At 43.0% G+C, this 24,522-nt stretch overlaps 2 protein-coding genes across 3 annotated transcripts in view; one reads left to right on the top strand and one right to left on the bottom strand.

The window, feature by feature from the left end:
- Positions 1–5,096, top strand: part of RFTN2 (raftlin family member 2) — a 29,395-nt gene extending 24,299 nt beyond the window's left edge. Inside the window, 1 exon segment of the mRNA XM_036386275.2 lies at positions 1,071–5,096. Within this exon segment, the coding sequence (XP_036242168.1) occupies positions 1,071–1,340 (270 nt within the window). The 3' untranslated portion in view covers positions 1,341–5,096.
- Positions 5,097–5,788: 692 nt separating this feature from the next.
- On the bottom strand, positions 5,789–24,422 carry LOC118688616 (MOB-like protein phocein). 2 transcript variants are annotated; one of them, XM_036386276.2, is made up of 8 exons: positions 15,101–15,200; positions 13,076–13,138; positions 12,549–12,649; positions 11,858–11,900; positions 11,532–11,618; positions 9,876–9,955; positions 8,993–9,104; positions 5,789–8,146 (listed from the first exon to the last, which is right to left on the bottom strand). In XM_036386276.2, exons 1-8 carry the CDS (start codon positions 15,158–15,160, stop codon positions 8,015–8,017), a joined length of 678 nt encoding a protein of 225 aa, XP_036242169.1. In that variant the 5' UTR covers positions 15,161–15,200; the 3' UTR covers positions 5,789–8,014. The 2 variants fall into 2 exon arrangements, with proteins under 2 accessions (XP_036242169.1, XP_036242170.1); XM_036386277.2 differs by lacking the exons at positions 5,789–8,146; positions 8,993–9,104; positions 9,876–9,955; ... (3 more) ...; positions 13,076–13,138; positions 15,101–15,200 and adding exons at positions 20,082–20,438; positions 20,985–21,074; positions 22,292–22,456; positions 24,319–24,422.
- Positions 24,423–24,522: the final 100 nt, after the last annotated feature.

Below are 24,522 nucleotides of genomic sequence, written 5' to 3'. Positions count from 1 at the left end.
ATACCATTTGTTTTTCTAAGAAAGGGTTCAGAGGATGAAATGCAAGATTGAACCATGCAGTGCTTGAGGGGTTGTTTTTTTCTTTTCTCTTTTTCTTTATTTCCCTTAAGCAGACTTTTCCATCCTCTTTCTGTGGCATCCAGGCAAAACTTATTTCCTTCTGTTTCTCCTGAGGCAGTGCTGTTTCCCTTGTTTAATTTCCCAGTGTTCCCTATAACAGCTTTCCTAAATATGTTTCCTTTAGCCACATAGGCCATTGTTTTTACTGTTTCAAAAGGATTTGAGAAAAAGCTTAGCAATGTACAGAAGGGAGACACAAACTTGCCAAAGCATAGTAAGAGTCTGTAGAGTGTTTGTTTTTGTAAAGTGTCTGCACTGTGTCCTTCATGCACTAAAATACAGCTCTGTGCTGAGGCTGGATTCCCTCCCAGCTCCATGTGCTCCCGCCGTGGGCAGGGCAGTGTCCCCTGGCAGACAGCCCCTGGTGTAGTTGTGCTCGTGCTGAGAGCAGGTGGCTCAGGGCACTCCTGCCTTGCTGACCTTGCTCCTCTGTGTGGCTCAGGGCACTGACATTGTCTCTGGAGGAGGGGCTGCACCATCACAGATCTCAGAGACTCAGGTAACTCCTGATGCTGAACTGAGATAAACCTTTTATTTATTGTTGTGCCTCAGAGAACCCTTAGCACAGTCTGGTAGCTCTATCATTTGCAGAAATCATGATCTGCTTACTTTCCTTTTTGACATTGGCAACCATCACTTCAACAGCAAAGATGTCAGGCAGTCCCAATACTAAAGTCAGGCTGTATTAATCCTGAGTTCCTCCTGTGCAAGGACTCTGTAGATCCCATTTCCAAGGGCTGTATAGAGCAGCCACTGACTTATATCTGCATAGATTTACCATGGGAATGGTAATTGCCTCCTCAGATAATGGCAATCTCTTATTTCTTGAGAATTGCACTCATGATTAAAATGCAGCTACACTAAATTTATCCATGATCCATTTCAAAGTGTTTGGCTCAGTTGTTTTTCCCCTAAATAAACTAACATTTCAACATTCTCTTGTTTTTCAGAGGAAATCCTTAAGACAAATGACTGGCGAAGAAAAAGGCAGAGTGTCCAGCAGAAGTGTGGGGTCAGACACAGCTGCTTTCTGCCCTGTAGAAACTGGACAACCCCCTGATGAGTTTCACCTATCTCCTTCTAGACAATGTTGGATCAAGGAGGGATCCTCCCATTATGGAGGCTTCCCAGGATTCAGTAGCAGTGATGGAGTATTAAGGGAACTGGATGATGGACAATTTGACCAGGAGGATGGAGTCACTCAGGTCACGTGTATGTGAGAAGTAAGTAACTGTATCAAATGGACATGTACATAAATCACACAAATGGGTTTTTTTCAAAAAAAACTACACTACTTTAAATACATTGGTATAATCCTATGACTCTTCCCAAACTCTTTTTGTATTTTTTTCATTTTCCATGTTGTGTTAATCCTACTGTAGTAATAATACTACTGCAAAATAATTTGTTTTTCTGTCTGTCTTTAATAGTATAACTATATGACTTGGGTGCTCTGCTAACTTGTTAATGCTTTTGACAAGCAAGGAAGCAAAAGCTGCAAAACAGTGACAGTTTGAATTGTGTGAGAGAGAAAGGAATGAGGATGTTTAGAATTTTCCACGAGCTGGAGGAATGCTTTTGGGTTTGTTTGGTTGTTTTGTTGTTCGGGTTTTTTTAAGGATGTTGTATATATTGGTGGGGAAAAATGAACTGTCTGGCTGTTGTTAAGTTTTAATATAATTTTCACTTTATTTGCCTTGCCTAAGTTCAAAAGCCTAGAGAAATGTCAAGTCTTAGACTAGAGTGTTAATAATTTAAGCTACATTCAGACTTGTAATGGACAGAAAAACTCAGGAGGCTGTAGGTAGCTAACTTGTTCCTGGAATATAACTTCACCTATGCAGTTTTCACAAGGTTCCTTGTACATGTAAACCAGGAGTTTATAACTTGTATTATAATGATGTGTTCATAATGTACTCATGAGTGGAAATTAGGAACTGCTCATCCCTTGAAAGATAACTTGCAGTCTGTAAACAGGTAGTTTGAGAAGCTCCCTAGGAAGCATTGAGAGCAGTGTGATGCTGCTAATGCATAGGAGGAAGATGTAGGCTAAACTTCATAGGCAGTATTAGATGGATGTATATATAAAATGTCTCAGCTAAATGTATCTCACACTGGATAAAGTGTATTGAGCTGCATCCAATACCAGACTTGATGTTCAGAGGAAAGGATCAAGTTGCTGTGCTTCCATCCTTACTATGGGGAGGGGCTGCTTGCGTTAAGGGAGGTTAATGCTGGCAAGGTGCTGTGGGGAAAGGAGCAAACAGCAACTGCTTTTATGCTGCTGTCTGGAAGGTGTATTTTACAGAGGAGAAGCTGAATAAAAATGCATCTCCAGAAGGTAAATGTGATTATAACTACAGTGTGCGTTTTTAATTTAGTTCTAGAAGCAAAAAAAAAAAAAAAATTATAAATGCTCGTCATCTCTAAGCTAGTGTAAAATAATTCGGTCAAAATAAGTCAGAACTGAGCAAATGTATTCATAACTCTGTTCTCAGTGTTTGCAGTACAGCACACACATCACCCAGGGATTTTGGTACCTGTGTGTACCTGTTTGGTACCTGTGTGTTGTGCTGCGAACAACAAATGTCATTAATCATTTACCCACAACACCCCATTCCCCATGGATGGCATCCCACCAGCTGCTGTGCACTCTGCCTAATCCACAGTGGTAGATGCTGGCACTAAATGCAGAGGGCAGATTAATGCAGTGACTCTAGAACACCAACAATTAACTCCAAATAAGCACCCCAGGAGATGGCCAGGATAGTGGAGGTTCAGCTGCAGTCTCAGAGCTGTGCAGAAAGAACACAGCTGCTTATTTCAGTAAGCAAAACTAATTCATGCAGAAAAAAATATAATGTTATAGGGTGGGGGATGTAGGGGGAAAACCCATTCTACTGACATAATTAGCATAGGGGGAGCTTGAAATAACATTGCTTTGGAGCTGCTTCTGAGCTACTTACAAAATTGTTACTGGCAGGCTTGCTTATTTTTCCTTTGGAAGAGCAACTTTTAACTGTTTGTAGCAGTTTGAGGGCTTTTCTTCCAAAAAAATCCATAGCTCTGGAGATTAAGCTTCAACTTCTTTTTCCCATTGCATGCTGTGGGGAGTGATGGGAGCACCTCCAACAGGAGGTACAGTAAGGAACCCTTCTGGCCAAGGCTCTTCTCCCAGCTTTCCCACCAGCATCTCGAGGTCAGGGATGTGGGTGGGGCATGAGCCTTGTGTTCATGGCTGTCTGGGGCAGTGAAGGAGGAAGATCCCTCTGCTGGGCTGGGTGTCCCTGCAGAGCCTGCCCAAGTGCTGCTTTCTCTTGTGGCACTTCTCAGGGAGCACTGGTCATGCTCACAGGCAGCAGGGATCTCCTCCATGGGACACAGATAGGCAAGAAATATGAAATACAAGTTACAGCTGTCTCTGGCAGAAAGCCAGGTAACTCTAGCATGTTAAAAATGGAGCAACAGCTGGTCTCATGCAACCGGGAATATGTTGCTCTACTTCTAGAAGTATCTTTTAATTAGTTACCCAGAACTTGTGTGTGTGTAATTTTAACCATTGGTCATTCTCCATACAAGTCCAATCGGTAAAATGGGCAAAAATTGGTCCAGAACTCCAGTTCTGAATAGTTCAAGTTAGAGCTTTTAAAGTATATCAAAGAAATAACCTTTTATAAAGCAAGATCCTTGCTTAAGATAGTTGACATTAGTGAGCCCTAAACCAAAACTGAGCTGTAAGTATTTAAGGTACAAAGTACATTTAATACAGTTACTCTTTCTAGAATGCATTAATTGGATAAAAATGACTTAATTTTTAACTGAGATCTTTCATATCACCTGTTGAAAGGGCAGAAAATTCAAATAAAACAGTATCTTTCTAAGAGAAATATTCTCCTTACAATTAATGGGATGTACACAGGAGAGACTGTTTTGGAATTAGGGTGGAAATTGAGTATGCCCTGGATGTCCACAGGTACACTAGAACATCATCACTTTCAGCAAGAAAGGCTTCTTTTAAAATGAAATGAAGCCATATTCTTTTTCAGTTATAGCCCTCAGTTTTGACTATGCTTTAGTCCTTACTCCTGAATCTCACAGCTGTTGACAATGCTCCACACCTCTGGATTCCTTTCTTTTTAATGCAGTATAGCTATGCTAAATTGTTTCCTCTGAACCCACACAGCAATTCCTGGATTGTTAAGGACAGCTGGGTTTTTTAATCCCATTTGTCTCATAGTATCAAAGTAGCCTGTGCTGTAGAAATATTCATCTGAATTGTTTGCTTTTGGCAGTCAGGGCACGTTGCTTGCTCAGCCTGCGTGAAGGCAGTGGAAGAATTATCTGACTTCATGCACTTGACCACTCATCTTCCTAAGGCTTGGATGCTGAAACTGAAAAAACTGAAAATGCTTCTAAAACGAGTTATGGAAAATCATCTGGTTTGTTCCTTGTAAAATATTCTGAGACAACTCTTACCTTACTTGGATGAGTGAAAAAGGGAGGGTGCATTTTGGGTACAGGAGATTTGATTTCAGATCTCATCACCTGGCTGGCACAAACCAGAGCATTAAGGTTTGCCCTTACTGGTGTGATGACCAGCACTGTCCACTAAGTAATGCAGCTCTGGAAATCAGAAGAATTCTCTGAAAAGAACAGTAAGTACACTTTCTGTAGTCAATAGCAAGGCTTCAGCCAGGAGCCCTTGTGTTTGAAATGTAGTAGGAAAATCCCTTTCCTTGTTGTGACAACAGAAATGCTCTGCAACTATTAGAAAGAAGGCAGCCATGTTCATGAACCTCTGCAAAAGACTGTTTATACTTTCTGATGCTTAAATTGTTTGGAGAGGAAATAGTTTTCTAATGTTTACAAACAGGAAGAAACTGTCCACAGTTAAATATTTTGTATTTTGCTTATAACTGTCAGAACAGTTTATTTACATACCTGGTCAACTGCAATAAATGGCTGCTTCACTTGTTTTTGGTCTGTAAATATTTTCTTTTTGTATAGGTTCAGATCTTTTCTGTAGTGCATATAGGAAGGTTCTCACCATTAGAAGTACTTAGCAAATCAGTTCCCAGTTTATAGTGTTTAGCTCACACTGACATTAACTGGATCAGTGTATACCTTGCCTCAAGTTAAAATCAGCTTTTTGCAGTCTTGTCTGAACAGCAAAGCCTGATAAAGTTAATGCCATCTAGTAAAAACTCATTAGGTTTTCCCTGTTCCTCGTATATTCATCTTTGGAAGGCAAAAAATGAAGATTGCTGTCTTGACAGCTGAACACCATGGCTGATGTGCTGGAAGATGTACTAAGCCAAAGGTGAGGAAAAACCCCAGTGACAAAGGAAGAAGTAATGTGCCAGTGAGTCTTTGCTTACAGCCTTTGTGACATGCAGTCAGAAATGTGCTTATTCTCTATCTAGAGGGTCTCTTCTAGACCTGTCATATTTTAACTGTGGAACCAGCATGTTCTGATTTGAGGAGTGTGAAATTTGAGGTCTGACTTGCAAGTTCCTAATGAGTATTTTATTACTCTGCTTTGGAAAGAAGAAAGACAACCTGACTTGAGCACACCTTGGAGCAGAGATGGGGGAGCACGCAAGGGTCTGTTGGAAACAGTTGCTGTGTTCTCAGACAACATGAAAAAAGAGAATAACTTGTCAAAATATAGTGGTATGGATAAAGAAACAGTTTAATTTTATCCTTTTTTTACAATATAATTCAAAGACAGTCTCAGTTTCCCTATGATGTAAAGTCTAAATTAAACCTGTTAATATTTATTAGACAAATCAATGGTTTGCTTAGGCTAACTGAAGTTTTATGGTACCATCCAGGCACATGTGTGTACACAGTACTCATGTAAACAATAGCAAGGGAAAATACAAGCAGTGTCTCACTTAGGCCTTATATAAAATCAGCTAAGTATAGCAAGTCGATTTTACAGTGCAAATCTGAATGAGAATAAACAGGATTCAAACTTCCAGAGTTTTGTTTTGAAGTTAAACTCTTAAAGCGTAAGTGGAAGAGATTTAAAATTTGAATGCAGTCCTGAGCACCACATCATTTTCTTCAATTTTGTAGAGGAAATGTAATTAGCAACACCAGTCCCATGTTTTTGTCTGTCCCAGTCACCATGGCCAATATACACGTGCAGAGTGACTGTACAAAGGAGCCACACATGGATGGTCCTAGAGCAGACAGCAACGAGCTAAATACATTTTACTACCTCCAGTACAAACATCCTCCTACCTGCAGTACAAACTCCAAGGTATCTATCAAAATCAGGTAACCTGGTCTATACAAGGCAAGTTACAGCTAAGTGTATAGACAGTAACTAAAGCTACTTCACTCTGACAACATCTCATGCAATTACCCTGCTGACAGTTAAATACAATGATAAACATGAGACAAGAAGCTGCTGAAGAACACAGCTGTTGAAGTACTTAAGCTTAGTCTCTCAATTTCTCAATTTTCTCATTGTTCATATTCCCTTTACGTCCAGGTGGTAACAGTTGCTTGAGGTGTGCTTGATTCATATAAAGAAAAATAGAATTTAAGGCATGTTTAGTATATTATGAAAAAACACTTAGTAAAAATATGTGGACTCCCTTCTTTCCATGTAAATGTAATGTAGAAAACAAAGTGTAAATTACTGAAACGAGCTGAGCTAGCCCATTCTGACCTGCTGAAAGAAATAAAGAGGGCTCCTGTCAACCTCAGAGAAACAAGCTAACTTCTTAAACAGCAAAGCAAAATTCATTCAAGAACACTGCTACTGCTTTTAGACCCTGCATTCATGTACACTTAGCAGTATTTCTCTTATATGCATCTCTAAAACATTTAATTCTATCTTTCTAGACAAAACACAATTAAGCAGCACTCATGGAAATTGTCAGTTATTGCAAATCTGCAAACACAACTTGGAACAGACAGGGAAACTGATAGGGAAGCAGAAGCATGAATCCCAGTCTTTCTGTCAATATGGTTAAGGTAAATGAAGAGAAACAAATGTATGTTGAAAACACAATTAACTCTTGCAAAGAATCAGGTTGGATATTTCAGGTACGTAGCATGTTTTGACTAGGACTACAAGCAGAGACTGTGCCAGTGTGTTATGTAGTGTAACATGAACAGCTGAGGTATAATCTGTAAGCAGTTGCCATAAATATGCACAGGTATTCTTTAGAGAGGCTGTGAACTGGAGAACAGCAGAAGTCTGCCTTAACAGGACAGCACCTGTCCCCAGCTGCACACAAACCTCCACTGCTGACAAAGTCCAGAAAGTGTGTTAGATATATATCAAGAATATATATGTTCAATACCATAGTGAAATTGTCCTTTTGGTTAATACTATAGATGCTGTTAGTATCTGGATATACACATACAGCAATATGCATATCCAGAAGTAAATCTTCAAAGCCATTTAAAAAAATAAAAGGTAAATTAGGAATAAGCTACATTGCAAGAAGCTTCCTGCAGAATTATATATTTTAAGGTGATAATCTTTGAACTAAGACTTAATATAGCTACTGCATTACAAAATGGCTTGCTGTGAAATCTCACTTTTGCCCCACCCAATCAGACACATCTTCAGGATTGTAATTCAATGATTGTTTAGCAGCATTTTTAGAGAACTGTAAATTCTTTTATTAACAGGCATTATAAACAGATACTACTACTTTTATTTAAAAACCATGAGTGCCACATAGATGAATATACAGCTCATGAATAACTTAGAAGTATTTCCCATATTAAAAGGCAATGCACACAGCATACAAAAAGTATACTAAACAAAGCTATGAAGATACGTGATTGAAGTGTCTAAAGTGATATATACAGTACATAATTAATGTTTTGTTTATATTCAGTACAGGATTCTGTACTGCTCTTGCCATTATGCCTCACTCTCCCCTGACACTGAATTTTGCACTTCTTCTTCCAAAATTGGTACAATCAGGTTATCCTTGGACATCAGATTATACTTCATCACAAACTTAGTGAACCGGTGACACAAGAAAGTTTCATTCTGGAGGTGAAAAAAGGGAAGAAAACAGTGTGTACAGAAGGATTACTTTAAATCATTATGAGGAACATGCTGAGCAAAAAGCATACTCTATGTAATTGTCTTGTTACATTTACAGGTCTTATTCAAACTTAATTAGTAAAGTCATTGCTTCTTTTGTATCTTTACTGGTTGCTTATAGTTACTACAAATACTAAGAAACAGCACTTAGTGCATGTAGGAGGAATTTCAGAACCATACTTTTAAATATTTAAATATATTCTTGTCTATCTCCAACACAACAGGGCACAATCATTTGTTCCAGAATCCTTCAGTGGGATTTGGCAAAGGTTCCCTTTTATATTTAGCTGTACCCCTTATCTCCTTTCTATCTGTTAATTTCTACTTTCCCATTACAAAAAAAAAAAGGTTACTGGTTGTGCACAAGTTGCCCTCAATTACTCTGAGTCTTTACAGTTACACAATTAGAATTCCTTAACTGTTGTGCAACATACACAAACAGGACATGATATATATTTGTAAGCAGTACTAACTGGACTCAGTGCTTGAATACATTCAGGATTCTTAAATACAAGATGAATTTGAGTTGTCTGTAACAAAACCTCCAATTGTGGCCTTTTCTCTAAATCAAGGGAAACTATAACTAAATACACTAATCACATAAATGAATTTTTGTGTGTATATGTAAATATAACAGCTTTTCAGTTCTTGCAAAACTGGAATCGACTGTAATCAATCCTTCATTTGAATATAGAGCTTCTAGTAGGACTAAAATATTTCATACAACTCCATCACAGCTGTAACTTCAGTAAATACCCTGCTTTCAAGATGTAATTTCAAACTACTTACTTCATATTCATCAAATATCTGCCGGTGATGAAAGTAAGCGTGTGAAAATATCCTGTAAATCCTTCGGCACACTGATCCTAATTTGGCTACAGAGGATTCCTTTATGCTAACCCTGTAAGCAGCAGGAGAAAGGTTACACAACTGCTCTAAAGAAATTACTACTAAGGAACATGTTGACATAAATTTTGATTGTGAAAACTATTCTGTATAATTGCATATGAAATATAGACTTGTTGGTGCAAGCTCCACATTTACAAATTGTACTCTGACCGCAAAGACGTTCTGCCTATAATTAATCATCATCAGTAATTCTGGTAAAGGCTAGATCTCTGGTTTCTAGGCTTTATGGGCAAAGAAAAAAAGAGACTTCCAGTTGCACCTCCTTGTCAATACTGAATTCCTCAAGAAGCACAATTTTGACTTCTCCAAGTTTTCTCTGATGTGACCTGCCCATTCAGTAGCCTGTCTCTGTCTTCTGTGATTGCCACGTCCCCCAGTAGGTTGGTGTTGGCTTCTGGAGAGTTTTGGTGCTGTGCTCTTGGAGGCATTTGAGGTGCAGCATCTGTCCAAAGGCCATCCTCTTGTCTACGTGGGCACTACTCCAATGGAAGCCCCATACCACTAACAGATGTCACTAAAACAGTTTCTACCTAAAAAGCATCCCTTAGCTACAGTAAATGGCAAACTATTTGAATAAGCCAGAATTCTTCCTCAGCTCAGAAGTGGCAATAGGCCTCCCAACTCCTAAGAGCTGCAGGATTTTTGATAGTTCCAACAGTAGTCCACGAAACATGCATTACACTTCTCCCTGGGCTTTGTCACTGTCTTAAGTTCCAGCCTCCTCCCTCCTTCTCTCCCTCCTCCCAAGAGAAAATGTTTTTACCTGCTGGGGAAATATTTATTGCTATTCAGAAGACATGCAGCTCCATCAAGTGTGTGCCTGGTGTAGTCTATAGCAGGACACTACAGAAACAGACAGTGAGTGAGCACATGCATGACATTGTCAGAACTTATTTAAAAAGAAACATTTTATTGTATTTTCTGATGCTTTGAACTTCATTGGTCATTTTTATTCCCAGAAGTTTCACATAGCTTGTCTAAAGGTATAACTATATATATAAATATATATATGTATAACTACATTTCCTCCTTGAGCAAGTTCTTTTCTCTGCTTCACAACCCATGAAAATTATTTCAAGAAAAAGTTACTATGGCAATGCCATTATGCACATGAGCAGTGAATTTTATGCCTCTCCTTGAGCAAAGCTGTATAATAAAAATACATGCTAGGAGTACACTGAAAGGAAAGATGATTGTTACCTCACAGCTCATTTGTTTCCCACACAGTCAAGTTGCCAGACTTGTTCTTTTACAGGCTCTGAAACCAAACCTGCACCTAAATCTATCAGTGCTTTTTCATTTGGCAAAGAAAACTAAAATCATACATGTAATTAAGTGTGTAACAAGCCATCCCTGGCTCTGCAATCAAGTACACCTAAAGGAAGAAAAGATGAACTGAGCCAGACTGAGAGAAAGAATGTCTGTCCATTGTCCATTCACCAATTTTAGGAAAAAGACTTGTCAGTACATTTCTCTCAGCAGTTCAAGGTTCCATCAGCCCCTATCTGACCATGAGTTGGTGGCTACTGCCATTGAAAACAGGAGATGAGTGCTGCATGCTCAGAGATAAAAAGAAGCCTGAAGTTCTCCAATCCAGCTGAGGACCACACTGCCAGACATGCCAAGGTGCTGACTACAGATAGGGGTTAAAGGAGAGAGTGGGAAGTTGGCTAAATCCAAACATCTCAGGAAAGTAAAAGCAGAACAAAACAAGAAAAAAGACCTTACAGGATAGAAAAGATAAGGTTAAAAAGAACCAATACCTTATTCTGGAAGTTGAAATACAAAGATAAATATGACAAACTGCGCTACTATCATAACCAAAAGCAACAAAGACTTTCTGAAGGAAAAAAAAAAAAAGATGTATCAAGTGGTTTAACAGAAGATCTGAACAAAGTTTAAACTAACTGGACATGGAGGAAGACAAGCTAATGCCATGCTGATAAACCAACTTGACTAGAAACATCTTCATGACTCCACCACCTTTTTGGAGTACCTGCTCCAAGAATGAGCACATGCAGTCACGTTTGGAGTGTCAGGTTTACACTGTGGATCAAGGCCAAGGTTTGAAGATGACAGCCCATCCTCAGCATGGACTCTTCTATCAGTTAAACAAAGAGCTTTTTTCCTTTGAGTTTCAGGCAGGGTCAACACCAACCCAAAGAGAAAAGGGGAATGTGCAAAGCTGCTAATACTGAGGTAAAAAAAGCAGTTCCTTTTACCTCATCCTGTTCCTCTGTAAAACACTACAGAATGGTAAAGAAGAATAGCTCAAAATTATATTCTTAACCCACGTAAGCTCTCAGTTTGACTAGAGTTTGACTAGAGAAACCACCTCTAACAGGCTCCCCATGAACCTATGAACTGTGAAAGAAAATTCCTGCATCACTGGAGTCAGTTTTCCAAAATACATCCATACCTCTTTGGGAGTTTTATGAGCTGCACAAAGAAAAATCCACTGTTCAGTTGCTGTCATCTGAGTACATGTGTCAGGGTGACATTCACTCTGTTAAAACAATTGTTCAGTTAAGAAAAAACCCCAGCAGCAAAAAGGAGCTGATCTTTTCAAATCACTTCCTTGCCCTGTCCACCCCCCAAAAGAGTTAATTGCCATATGCCCTTAAAATATTACAAAACCTCCAACCACTGCTTAGCCCAGCATGTATATACTTAGAAGAAAGCTCTGCAATCTACACAAAACAAAGAAGTCTCCTCCCTGACAAAATGTCTCAAGAAAAGAATTACCTGAAGTTTGACAGCTAGTCCATTGAGCTCAAGGCAGAATTGCCTAAAAGAAATTGAACACAGCAGCATCAAAATCAGCTATCTGTTTCCTCACTGCAAGTATCTCATAGAAAACAGCTTAGACACTCTGATCTTCATACCAGCAGATGATTTTCTTACTCAGCTAAACAATTATATTTTAATTCTTCACTGACAGCAAAGGCTGAGTTTAACATATCATTAGTGGAAGTATTGTACTGCAACTTGAAAAACAGAAGTGGACAAAAAGGTTTGTTTCCTTACAAGCAGAAAAAGAACTGTAAAACATCCTGCTGTTCTTGCCTATTTGCCTGCTAGTTTCAGGAAAAGCACTGGGAGCATCTGGAAATCACATTACCCATTAGTGGAGATGGAGAACTGACAACACTATGAGAAAGTGCTATGGAAATTCATGACTATATCTTCCTATTCAAGAAGTGAGTAGTAGTTTCTTTAAAAAAATAGTTTCTTTAAAAAAACCATTAAGATCAGAGCACATTATAAATCTTTAGAAGTAACACGGAATTCAGAAAATAATACCAATATTTAACAGTGGAGAAATCAAGTTTCATTTAAGTTAGTTTTGATGTGTCACATTCAAATAGATTCATTCCAGCATCAATGAACAAAACTTAGAACCAAGACAGAATGCTAACAACAGATGGATTTTTACCTTAAATGTTCATACTTCCATACACCTTCATCCTGGCCTTCAGGAGGTTCAAGGATCTTATCAATGTTGGAACAGTCTGCCCTTATGTTTTGTTGAATATACTGGGGAGGGAGTAGACATAAAACTAGATCTTGTTGTAATCACAGTAAGGAAGTATACTTAGAACATTACATCTTAATTTTTACTTAAATTATTGTCAGACTAAAAAATTCAAAAGTAGATGGGCAGGGTAAGGAAACTGGTATTAAAAATGCCAGATCTGAAAAATGCCTTTCTTCAATTAAAAAAGGTAAAAGAACAGAGAAACCCCCACCATTTTCCTAAATCTGATTTGTTTAAACCAGACATGGGAATTTAAGTTATTTCTGCAAACAAAACTAACCATTAATTTGTTAATATACATAGGTGCTTAGCCAATTCACTGCTGTGCAGCAACACCCTAAGCAGATAAACATCAAGCCCTGTTCAATTTTATATACCAGAACACAAAAACTGCACTCATTAACATTTCATGTAAGTAGGAATACCTGCTGGACAGCTAATGTACTATCCATTTCTTCAAAGGATTCATCAGGCCAGTTGTAGAAATCCTGTTTTGAAAAAAGAAAGTTTAAAGCAATGTAACAAAACCAGACGGGGAGGAAGAAAGGCACACAGCCTACAATAAGCGTGAGCATGCAGGAAAATAGATGCAGGAGTTGATACAATTCCAGGAAGCTGCATCTGAGCAGAAGCAGCACACAGTCCTGGCAGGAAGAGGGAGAGGATTTCCACTCCCAGCACTGCAGCAGCAGCACACCTTGAGAGGAAAAGCTCTGCATGACTCGGCAGGTGAACACCCCCGCTGTAACTCCCAGAGCCTGCATCTGTTCCATGAAGCACAGCACACAGCACCCACTGCAGGTGCCAGACCAGGCAGCCGTGGGCAAGAAGAGGTCTGCAGAGAGCAGCAGCATACTCTGCTTGTGAAACTAAAGCTCCCAGTGGTGACACAGCAAGAAAAACATCTCTGAACTGAGATCACACAACGCTGTGCTGGCCTAACCTGGTACCACATTCCCACCTTACCCCTAGTAAGGTCAGTATGCCTTAATGAAATTTTCTGGATGCTTATCAGCCTTGTTAATGATAAAGCCTTGCTGAAGTTTCATCCCTGATCCAGCTGCACCTGTGTTCTGCAGCAGTCCACATGTGCTGCACCCACGATCATCCCAACCACAGGCATTTTCTTACTGTGCATTTTTCACATCTAAAATTTGGTGCTACTCCCTCATATCATGCAGAGATGCTGCACGTCAGCTTGCTGTAGTCATCCCAGCAGGTGCAATGACTCAGTGAAAATGTCCCAACAGCAAAGCCTGGCAATCTGTTCCTGAGAGAGCAAGTCAGCTATGGCAGAAATACCTCAAGTGCATATCCACTGTTGAAATATCATTACCTAATTGTATTTGCAAACTGAACAGCTATACCAGTGTCATCCAAATCAAACGTTAAATACAGCCACACACAAAGAAAAATCATGTCTATGGAGAGACATTATCATCACTATACACAAAATCCTTCAATCTACATGAATTTCATAATAGTCGACCAAACCTAGGTCTATGTCCAGCTGTTTTTCAGAATACCTCAAACTTATCAAAGGCACACATCTCACACAGGAGACATTCTGCCTCCTTCACAGATTAAACATGCATAGAATGACCTGATTTACAGGATTGTGTAATAATTTTACCTCTCTGCTATGACAAAGAACAGGAGAGGACACTTGTCTTACACGGCTCCTTTCCCAAAAGCAGAGGGGAAAGTCTCACATTAAGGTCTGACTGATGTCTCTGAAATCATCTAAAAAATGCATTTTCTGTGTTTGAGGCGTGCCTGTTCCAGCTGGCCATGAAACCTCAGAAACAAATGAATTCCATTTTGATTAAGAGAAGCGATGTAACACCAGAATTTCCTTGTGTGCAGTTACGTAAGGGAGGGATGACATCCCTCCGGGAGGGCAGGCAGGTACGGTCGCTCTGACGGTGCCGAGCTCCCCCCGGAGCCCAGTGCAGGGTCATGAGCTCCCTCCCGGTATTTTCAGAGCAGGAACAGCAGCAGTGCCTGACAGCCCCGGGGAGCCGCCCTGCCTGCAGCGGCCTGCGGCGCTCCCGCCCGGCTCTCGCAGGTGTTCGTTCTCGGCCCGGCCGGGGCCCCCGCGCTACGGGACGCGGTGCCTCCCTCGGCCAGCCGGGCCCGACGCGACCTCCGTTCCCAGCCCGCAGCCCGGAAGCTCCGGCGGCCTTTCCGCCGAGCCCGCGGGGAAGGACCCACCGCCGTTCCCCGTCCGCTCCCCCGCAGCCTCCGGGTCTCGCCCGCTGCCCCGCGAACAAAGCGATCTCCGCAGCAGGGCCGGGGCCGGCCGCCGCCGCCCCGACCTCGGTAGGCCCGGTGCGGCCCTTGAAGCAGCCCTCGGCGCCGCCCCGCCGGCCTCTGGGCCCCGGCGGCGGCGCTGCCCGTGCCCCCTCGCCCGGCGGCCGGGGCGGCGGTGGCGGTAACTCACAACTCACCTGGGCCTTGGTGCCCGGGCGGTTCCGCCGGAGCACGGCCGTGCCCTCCGCCATGACCATAGCGACCGCGGGGCCCGGATGTGCCGCGGGGCCGCGCGGGGCGGGGCGGAACAGCCGCGGGGCGGGGCGGGAGCGGCCCGCGGAGGGAGGGGCGGCACGGCCAGAACAGCCGCCGCGCGCGGCGGGGGCGGGAACGAGAACGGCTCTCGCGAGAGAAAGCGGGAGGGGCAGGCGGGTGCGGCCGTGAGGGGGGGCGGTGGTGATGAGGCCGCCCCATTCCCCGTCCCTGCCCCTTCCCGCCCGACAGCGCTATCGCGCTCTCCTCTGCGCGGCGCTGGAGGTCACGGATGCTTCCCTGTGAGCGCGGTGCCCTGCGGGTCCCTCTGTCAGAGCAGAATTTTGTATTCCTGAGACAACACTGACACCCGCACACACACACGCACAGAGCCGCGAGTGGGGAGGTTTGGGGCGGCCGCTCGGCGCTGCGCGGCGGAACCGGTGTCGCAGCGAGTGACCCGGTTTGTGAGGCGAAGCCTCACACGGAGATTGATGGGTTGAGTGGTTATTGGGAAATTCATCGTATTTCATCCCGTTTGATCAGCATCCCCCCGCCAACCCCGGCTGTGCGTACGCTCACCCAAGCTTAGTCCTCGCTGCTGTCTGTACAACCGAGCCCCCGATGCTCTCTGCAATACAAACTACAAGGATGTGCATTTAAAAATTATTCAGAGTTCAATATTCAAGATTTATTTTAAAAATAATGAGTAAAACCCCGCCCTAGCAATGGTTGTGTGGGGCAAAATAATTTTAAAGTAGGAAACCTTTCTAGGTCTCCAAAGGCAGGATTGAGACCCCTTGTGAGCTTGCTCTGCAGAGGGCACAAACTGCTGTGCTAATGGCAAACAGAGTTAGCTCAAGTTTCAAGGGTTACTGAGCCGGGTGTTGACTCTATTTGCGAAGAAAACAAAAAAGACACTGTTACCTCATAGCTGGCTGATAACTACATCTCCCTTACAAGCAAGTAAACATTTTGAAAGACCAGAGTGATTTATAGTATTTCTGTAGGGTGAGAAGAAAATTATTTGAAAGTTCTTCTATTTCTCTAAAATACGAGGTAGAAATGAGTACAGAGTAGGGAGTGGTGAATTGCTTCTGTCTGTGTGCGAGAACGATGAAGCAGCGAGGTACCATGAGACACCTCCCTCACACAATCAGGGAATAAATGGTGGCAGCTGTGGGGTGTTTGCTGCAGAGTGGAGAAGGCTGCTGGTTACCTGCTGCTGTCCCTGCTCCCACTGCATTTCAGGGTGAGTGCTGGTTGTAGTTTTCCCCTTCACTCAATTGTTATTTTTGCTATAAATAACACGTTAAAACCCCTTCCTTCTACCCCGTGAGAGCTACAATTTGTGAAACGTTTCTAGATCGAAAACACTGAAAAGTCTCTGATTAGGCTTTCCCGTCAGAAAGAGAAGTGCACTTTGAATGCTGACTTGGCTTGGGCAAGGCTGTGAGCAGGGCCCTGCCTTGCTCCGGAGGCCAGGCTTGCTCCGGGAGCGGGACAATGTGCGGGCAGCAGAAATGGGTGACGGGGTCAGCAGTGCCTCACCCGCGGTTTCTATTGCCGGCAGAGCAGCCCCTCTCACGTTACACTGTAACGCGGGGCTCGGCATTCCTGCCCGCAGGCGCCGGAGCTCGGTTTGCACTAGTTACTATTTTACTCCTGGCCAGCATTCCTGCCCCAGGCATGTCAGGGATGTCAGCTCTTCGGGTCGTGTGGCGAAAGCCAGCTGTGTAAGAAACTATCAAAAGGTTTAAAATGCTGCGAGAAATTGGTGTATTGGAATGAGGAGTAGAAATGTCCTAGTACCTCTTTAGACCAGCTGTATTCCAATATTTTTTTTAATGAGATTAATATTATTATCAGCCAGTTTTGAAACACAAGCCGTTCTAGCTGCCTGAGTCCTTCAAAATTCAGCCGCTTGTTTGCATTATTCTTTTATTGTTGTGTTTTTGGTTTTTTTTTTTTCCTATCAGCATAGTCAAGGTTTAACCTTAAAGCACAGAAAAGTTGGGAACTTGATATTTCCATTTGTCCCTGACTTTTATTTCATGGCCATCTTGCTTTTAACATGGAAACAAATCTGACCATGAAGAAATACCTCTCAGAGAAAAATATGTCTCTGTTAGTTCAGTCTGAAGATGGTTCATGTGCCTGCAGAAAAAAGGAAAGAAATGTGCCTCATTTATTAAGATCTTAAATTCTATAGGGTTATCTTGTGCTGCTCCTTGATAATTAACCCTGTATTCCTGGAAGATGTTTATTATTTTCATTTCATTAAATTTCAAGCTGTCTTTGAACAAAATCTTAACAAGAGGATTTTCAATTTTGGGGTTTCAGCTGGTCCTCATCTTATGGCCTTCAATAGTGAAAATTTTAATATTTGGTCAAAATTTTATCAACCATGCATGTGCTGTTAGGAATGTGTCTGTCCTTTCTTCTCTATTGGCATATAAATGTTCCATCCTTTTCTTACTGTGGCAGGATAACATAACCAGGGTGAGAAAACTCTGAAAACACTACAGCTGCTGAGAATGGAAGCTATTCTGAAGTGTTGAGAAAAGAAAGTCACAAAAGATGGGAGTCCACCTGGTTTCCTTGGGATTCAGACAGACTGAAGAAAGACTGAAGACTGTATCTCCTCAAAAAAGCAGGTGGGGCAATATGCAGCATTTACACCAGAACTGCAGTTTTTAGACCATGTAGAAAACAGTGGAAAGAAGCCTAATTCCCTACAGGAAGAACATGGTAAAGAAAGAGGGTTTGTGACTGTCTGTCCTTGCCTGAAGAACCCGAGGGATATGGGATTTGGCACACAGTCATGGCCTGAGAGGCAGTAACACAGATGGATCACCTTGGCTGGGTGGCAGTTGCCTTGTCCTTGCTTGCAGTGAGAGCCTTATGGTGCAAGGATGGAACATTCCTGTCAATCCAGCAAATGTTCCAGTGTGTCCTCCATGTAATTAGTACTAGGAACACTCTCTTTCCCCCACATCCATAAATTACTTATTCCCATGAAGTGTGACCTCTGTTTTTAATCACCTACGTAAACTGTACTAGATACAGCCATGCTAAGCTTAATAAATAGGCATTTTATATTTATTTTATTTCTATAACGAATAGGCATTTTATATTTTAATAAATAGGCATTGTATCAAGCTGCTGAAAACCTGCTGGCCTGAAAGTGGAGCTGGGGGCAGCCAGGTTGTGTGGTGAGGGCTCAGAGGGATCCTATGCAGTTCATGTCTTTTACAGCCATTATGGAAAGAAATGGTGAAATTTTAGGCCTAAACATTTCTCTGTTGGCAGTTAATTCCTACTGCACCTTGAGATGGGGTACAGGGTCTCTCAGCCATTTGTAAATATTTAAAACACCTTCTCCTCTTTGCTGTGTGACTGCAGCAGACTGCCTGCCTTATCCTGGGAGATAAAGGCATGCTGGCTGCAGTGGGAGATAATGCTTCACAGGGAGTTTGTGTTTCATTACACAATCAATTGTCTTGCAAGGTCCTTGGGGTGTGATTATCTGAAGTTTCAGCTTGAAGGTGCAGTGCTGTAACTACTGAAGTAAAACTGCAACATGGCAGATCTCAAGATGTAAGTCTTTTATACTAAAAAGTGTATTTTTATTAATTTAGCATCTTCCCTGTCTGTCCACAGTTCAGTGCAAATTTAACCCCCGGAGCAGTGCCTGGTTTGTCTTCAGCTCCAGAGCAAGCAGAGGTAAGCAGCCAAGAGCAAGCACCCCACAGCAAAGGGGAGCAAAAGCCATTGCAGCCAAGCCTGGCAAATGCAGCTCCTGCTGGAATGGCTGGGTGATCGATGGCATCTAGGGAAAAGCCTTGCTCCAGCTGACCTCTGTGCTGTGCAGCTGATGGCAGGGACTTTGTGCTGGCAGAAAATACATTGTGCTTCAAACTGTGTCAGAGCTTGAGTCCCTCAGAGTCCCTCACTGCAGCATCTGAGTGGAGATCGGAAAAATATTTTGTTACAGTTCTTACTGGTACCTCTGGAATAAGGGTTATAATGTATCTAATAGTGCTGCGTTCCTATCAGCATGACTAGGATGAGGGAAAAGTGAAATTTAATTCCTGCCAGTGAAGTTTCATGTACTGTCATGAATAAGTCATGTACTGACTGACTTCACTAGGATTACCCCAAAAGCACCTTAAGGCACTTTCTGTTCTTGGGCTGCACTAGATCCCTCTGTGCACCCCAGCTTTGAAAGCCTTCTGAGGAACAGTGCAGATCTGGGTGCTCCTGCACCTACAACCCTGAATCCTTGTCAAGGCAAGAGAAGGTGGCCAGGAATACAGAAATTTAATTGCTTCAGCATTAGCTAAGTCAGTGTCTTGCTATTTAAGAATGGTGTGTTAAGGGTAAAGAAAATGTAATTTGTCAAAGCAGGGAAAAGGGAAAGCTCAAGATCTGGGTGTGATGGTGTGCTGATCAGTAAAGAAACTTCATTTAAGATCAGCATCAGCCCCTCTTCTGCCTGATTAACTGCTAGGGGAGGTTTTTTTTATTTTCTATTGGTAAAGGTTAGTGAGTGATAAGCAAGAATAACCATTAATTCTTATCTGCTCCATGTGGGAACTGGATGATCCTCTAACAGCAGAGACATGACTGGCACCAAGCTCCTTCCAAGTGCTGGGGGACAGGCTGCTTGTGTGCCTTAACCTTCAGTGTTTCAGGGTCTTCAGACAGAAGTTAGAAGAACCCATGCTATCTCAGGAGTCCAATGTGCAAGGGAGCTGGATAAAATCCTCAGCAAGACTGCATCTGTCTGGTAACCATTTTAAGCTCATTTTATACAAACTTGGTGAAAATAACATATTACTACCATTGAATGGTGCAGAGAGCTCATTACACATCGAGACTCAGTTTCACTGAGCAACAGCAGAAACTGAGACAGAAGCAGAATAGTTTTATCAGTTTATTGTAAAGACCTTTACAATCTCAGTACAGAGATAAGGATATAAAATGATGTTGTTTGGAATAGTTAAGGCTGGTTGGTGGTCATCCAAATTTCACTGTTCAATGGAACTCAAGCAAGAGCAACTGATTTCTGACTGTACATATTTTTATTTGTGTTCCATCGTTACAGTGAGATCACAAGTTATTTCAAAGACTCAATGCCTGTTTATTATAAAATAAAGGACATTATTTACATGATGAAAGAAAAATTTCAGCATTTTAGTGGAATGGATGACTGATACTGCAACAGGTTTAGTCCACATATTTCCCAAGAATGTCACCATCTCTAAACAAGTAGTAGTCCTGTAAAGAAAAGAAACATTAGCTTCTGTCATGTAAATATTTTTCTTGTTTTGCAAATACTGTCTTGTTCTGAGTCAGCATTATTGCAGCCATTAAGTACAAAATCAAAAGCAAGCTAACCAAGAAGTCAACATGTAGAGCTAGTCTTGAAAAAGTTCTTTTTGTTCCTGAGATACTCTTTAGAGAGTTATCAAGTTACTACTTCTAGCAGTGGGAAAGCGCAAGAACTGTTAGAAAACAATTCTGCAGGCTTTCCCTGCCAAAAACAAGGATGCCCCCAGGAATTCCTAAGCCTTTTTGGATTCCCTCTAATATGCACCTGACATATGGAACATTTTGCCCACCCAGCAAAGGTTGGGTCAGAGGTTCCTGTGGTTGCTGCCTTTTATGCAAGGACAGAAGCAGCAGTAGCACAGCTGTCAGAAGGTGGCTGGATCCAGCTGCTCCCTTTCTTGAATGGTGCTAACAGCACAAAGCAACCACAGTATTTATCACTGGCGTTTCAGGAACCATTCTGATTTGCGCCCACAAAGCTGGGAAACCTACCTTATCTTCCAGTACGATCTTAGTGCCACCATATTCTGGGAGCAAAACCTTTTCCCCAACTTTTACACTCACTGGCTGAATCTCACCATTCTGAAAAAAGAAAAAAAAATCCTTACTTTTCTGTAATAGAATTCCTCCAAACTACAACAGTCCATCCATGTACAGAAACATTCAGGAAATCACAACTCTGCATTTAGTTTTGACTGTAAAGACAAAACTAAAGTGTGAGGTCTTTGCCTGACACACTGAATAGGACTTCACTTAAAGAACCATGAAACCCCCTTGTAAAACCAAGGCACAAAGTTCATCTCCATATTCTACAATCAAGGATAATTTCTCCAAGAGCCAGTTTAAAAAGTACCTTCCCATTTCTGTAACTTTGATCAACTTGTCACTGTTGCCATCAATTCAATTGTTTAGAAACACCTGATAGAGTTTAATGAAATTTTTGTATTACAAGCAAAACATTAACACATTAGTCAAATATTATCACCCTTTCACAATATAAACCGTTAAAAATCAGATCCTGACACAAACCAGCCTGGGATGCAGAGAGGGACTCATGGTAAAGAAAGGCCAAGGCAATGTGCCCAGGTTGAAATTTAACCTGCTTTCCAGCATTGCTACTGACTGAACACTGCTCTGATGGAGAACCAGCCCTTCTGATGTGGAAGCCCCCAGGCACCGGCCTTTTTGTGAACTGTCTTATTTCCATATACATATCCAATGTGCAAAATTAACAAGGAGTCACTCAACACTTATTTCCTTTGATTGCTGACCTTCTTTAGTCTAATAAGCCTAATCCTTATGGACAATGGTATTGGACACAGCACAAGGCAGCCAATAAATAGGCATTTTATATTTTGTGGAACCCCCACATTTTGGGGTTCCACCCTGCTCACAAGTCACAGACATTTGAGCATGTAATAATTTTAACAAAGAAGTCTGCTGGTCCCTCAAGGTTTTGGCTGAGATGTGATGAAACGGTATCACACAAAACACTGTCTACATATTTAAAATAAACTAACACCACCAACACCTCCCCAAAAAACCCCCCACCACCAACAGCAAACAAAAGAAACCCCACTCCATTTTATAAATGATTAAAGGAATGCTGGAGTTCATTTTAGGACAATTTGAGATTTCTACCTGCTCTTTGAATCTCCACTTGCAATTTCAGCCATTACAGTCCTCCATTTTTGTCGACCACTTTTGCACTACAACCATCCCACTCTTATGGCAATATTCCAGCTACCACCACCCCATTCATTACTGGTTCTACCCAAAGGGAATGCTTTGGGTATTACCTTTCCTCTGCCTCCAGATCCAACTGCTACTACTGTTGCTTGTAGTACCTTCCCTTGGGATTTTTCTGGTATCATGATTCCTCCTTTGGTTACTGTCTCAGCGGCACATCGCTCAACCAGTACACGATCAAAGAGGGGGAGAAATTTCCTAAATGCTTTTCCTGCCTGTGGAAGCAATTGTACATTGTAAGAAGAGAGCCATTACAACAAAAACTGCAATTAAAAGGAATTTTAAAACTCCGACACATAATGGTTTCTCTTTTGAGAGAGATGAATAGTGTAAGACAACTGCTAGGCACTTATTTAATAGCGGCAAATAGCAGCTCTGATTGCATCAGAAACTCCTGAAGGCACAGGCAGATGCTGGGCAATCCTGACAATTCAGCTGTAGAAGATGTACTCCAGCTGGGGAATAAACCACCCACGGATGAGCAGACTCCTCTGTCTGGAAAAGCCTCTAGGCTTTTAACACCAAACCCTCAGTTGCTATAGCGTGGTGAACACCATTATTGATGACTATATGAACTGGGTTTCTCCAGTTCACAACCAGATCTAATGAAGATTAAGGACTCCCTGGGAGAGCTGCACCTATACTTGAGAACAGGTTTAGAAGCACAGGTCTAGTCAGGTGCCCCACTGTCAGTCTTTCTTAGGTGCTTTGAAGCATAACCCTTTCACCAAAAAACAGTGAGAATCTGCAGCCTGCGCCGCAGTGCTGGTGCTTATACCAACTTCTACCGACAGATTCAGAAAAAATTACAAGAAAGTTTAAGTCAAGGCCGTGAAAATGAGAAAGTAGGCACCCTTCTAGCTGAACTGCTTTAGTACCAAAGTCAAGGTGAAGGGTTTTGATTAAGTTGTTGGGTTTTTCCCTCACATTTGGGTTAGGTTTGGGGTTTTTTTGCAACTACTTTCTGCTATCTGTCTGCATTTCAGAACCAGCAGTCTAACTGCCATAGGCCAGATAAATGCAAGCAAATGCACTTATCCCAACGCACAGGGGTCAGGAAGAAGGAACTTGCTTTGATTTAGAAGGAAAGATATGGCACGCTGCCAAGTCACATGGAGATAGTGCTCCACTGGACAGGTACAGAGCCCACGCTCAGAGAAAGAGCTAGAAGGGCCTGGCATCCGTGTGCCCTTTGCTGGCACTCATCGCTATCCACACACACTTGAGAAGGGGCAGAAAGCAAAGTCACGGGCAGAGCACGAGCAAAAGGCAGCACATGGAAGATGCTGTATTTGACTGCTGCCAGCAGCACAGGGATGAAAGATAACCAAGGGAAAAGGGTGCCAGTTGTGTACGTTTCCATTCTGTGAAGATAATATCGCTGACCCTCCTTTTTAAGAGCTGTTCTACGTTTACCAGAAATAAAGCTGCCAGACTTATGACCATCAATATTTTACACTAAGTTTTAATTCCTCACGATATTCTTATCCTAAGAATCAAGTTTCACTGCGAGAACAAGGGCAACTCAGTGAAACTCTCCTACTTTATAAAAAATTTTACAAAACTTATAGAAAAGAGAGCTCCGGAGCGTGGCACAGGTTTCTTGTCTATCTCCGCAGAGATCAGCCGTGGCCTGCGCGGCCCTGCCCTGCAGCGCTGCTGTCACGGGGCCGCTCCCGTTACTGCGGCGGGAGGAACCCTGAGCTCCAGTGTGAGCGCAGCCAAAGGCAGCCCCTGCAAACCTCCCGCCACGTCCGGCCCGCAGCCCCAGCACCTGCCGGGGGAGTCGCCTCTGCCCCACGGACTGCGTGACCTTGCGGCGCCGCCACCCCCCGGCTCCATCTTCCCAGGTCCCCCCGCGACCCAGCTCTGCCCGCGGGCACGGCAGGGACCGAGCACACCCGTGCGCGGCTGCCTGGGGCCCCGGCAGCGACCCAACCGCGGGGAGGAGCAGGGGCGCCGCCAGGCCGTGCGGGCTGTCTGTCCCCGCGGCGGCGGGCACGCGGCGAGGGGCAGCCCGGGAGCGGGCCCGCGGCAGCGCTGGGGAGATGGCGGCAGCGGCGGCCCCGGCACTCACCATGATGCTCCCCCGCCGCCCGCACCGAGTGACCGCGCCGCCGCCAGCACACACGTGAGGAAGGTCACGGCGTGCGCATGCGCGACCGGTGCCCCGCCCCGGGGCGGAGCAGCCCCGACCCCCTCCCCCGGCCCCGGGGACGTTTAGCGCCGCTGTTTTTTTTCAACCTCTGCGGCGCCATCCCGGTCCCGGGAACGGCTGCGC

This window comes from Molothrus ater, chromosome 7, assembly GCF_012460135.2.
Source record: "Molothrus ater isolate BHLD 08-10-18 breed brown headed cowbird chromosome 7, BPBGC_Mater_1.1, whole genome shotgun sequence".
Classification (NCBI taxonomy): Eukaryota; Metazoa; Chordata; class Aves; order Passeriformes; family Icteridae; genus Molothrus; species Molothrus ater.
This window is presented reverse-complemented; position numbering and strand designations above follow the sequence as displayed.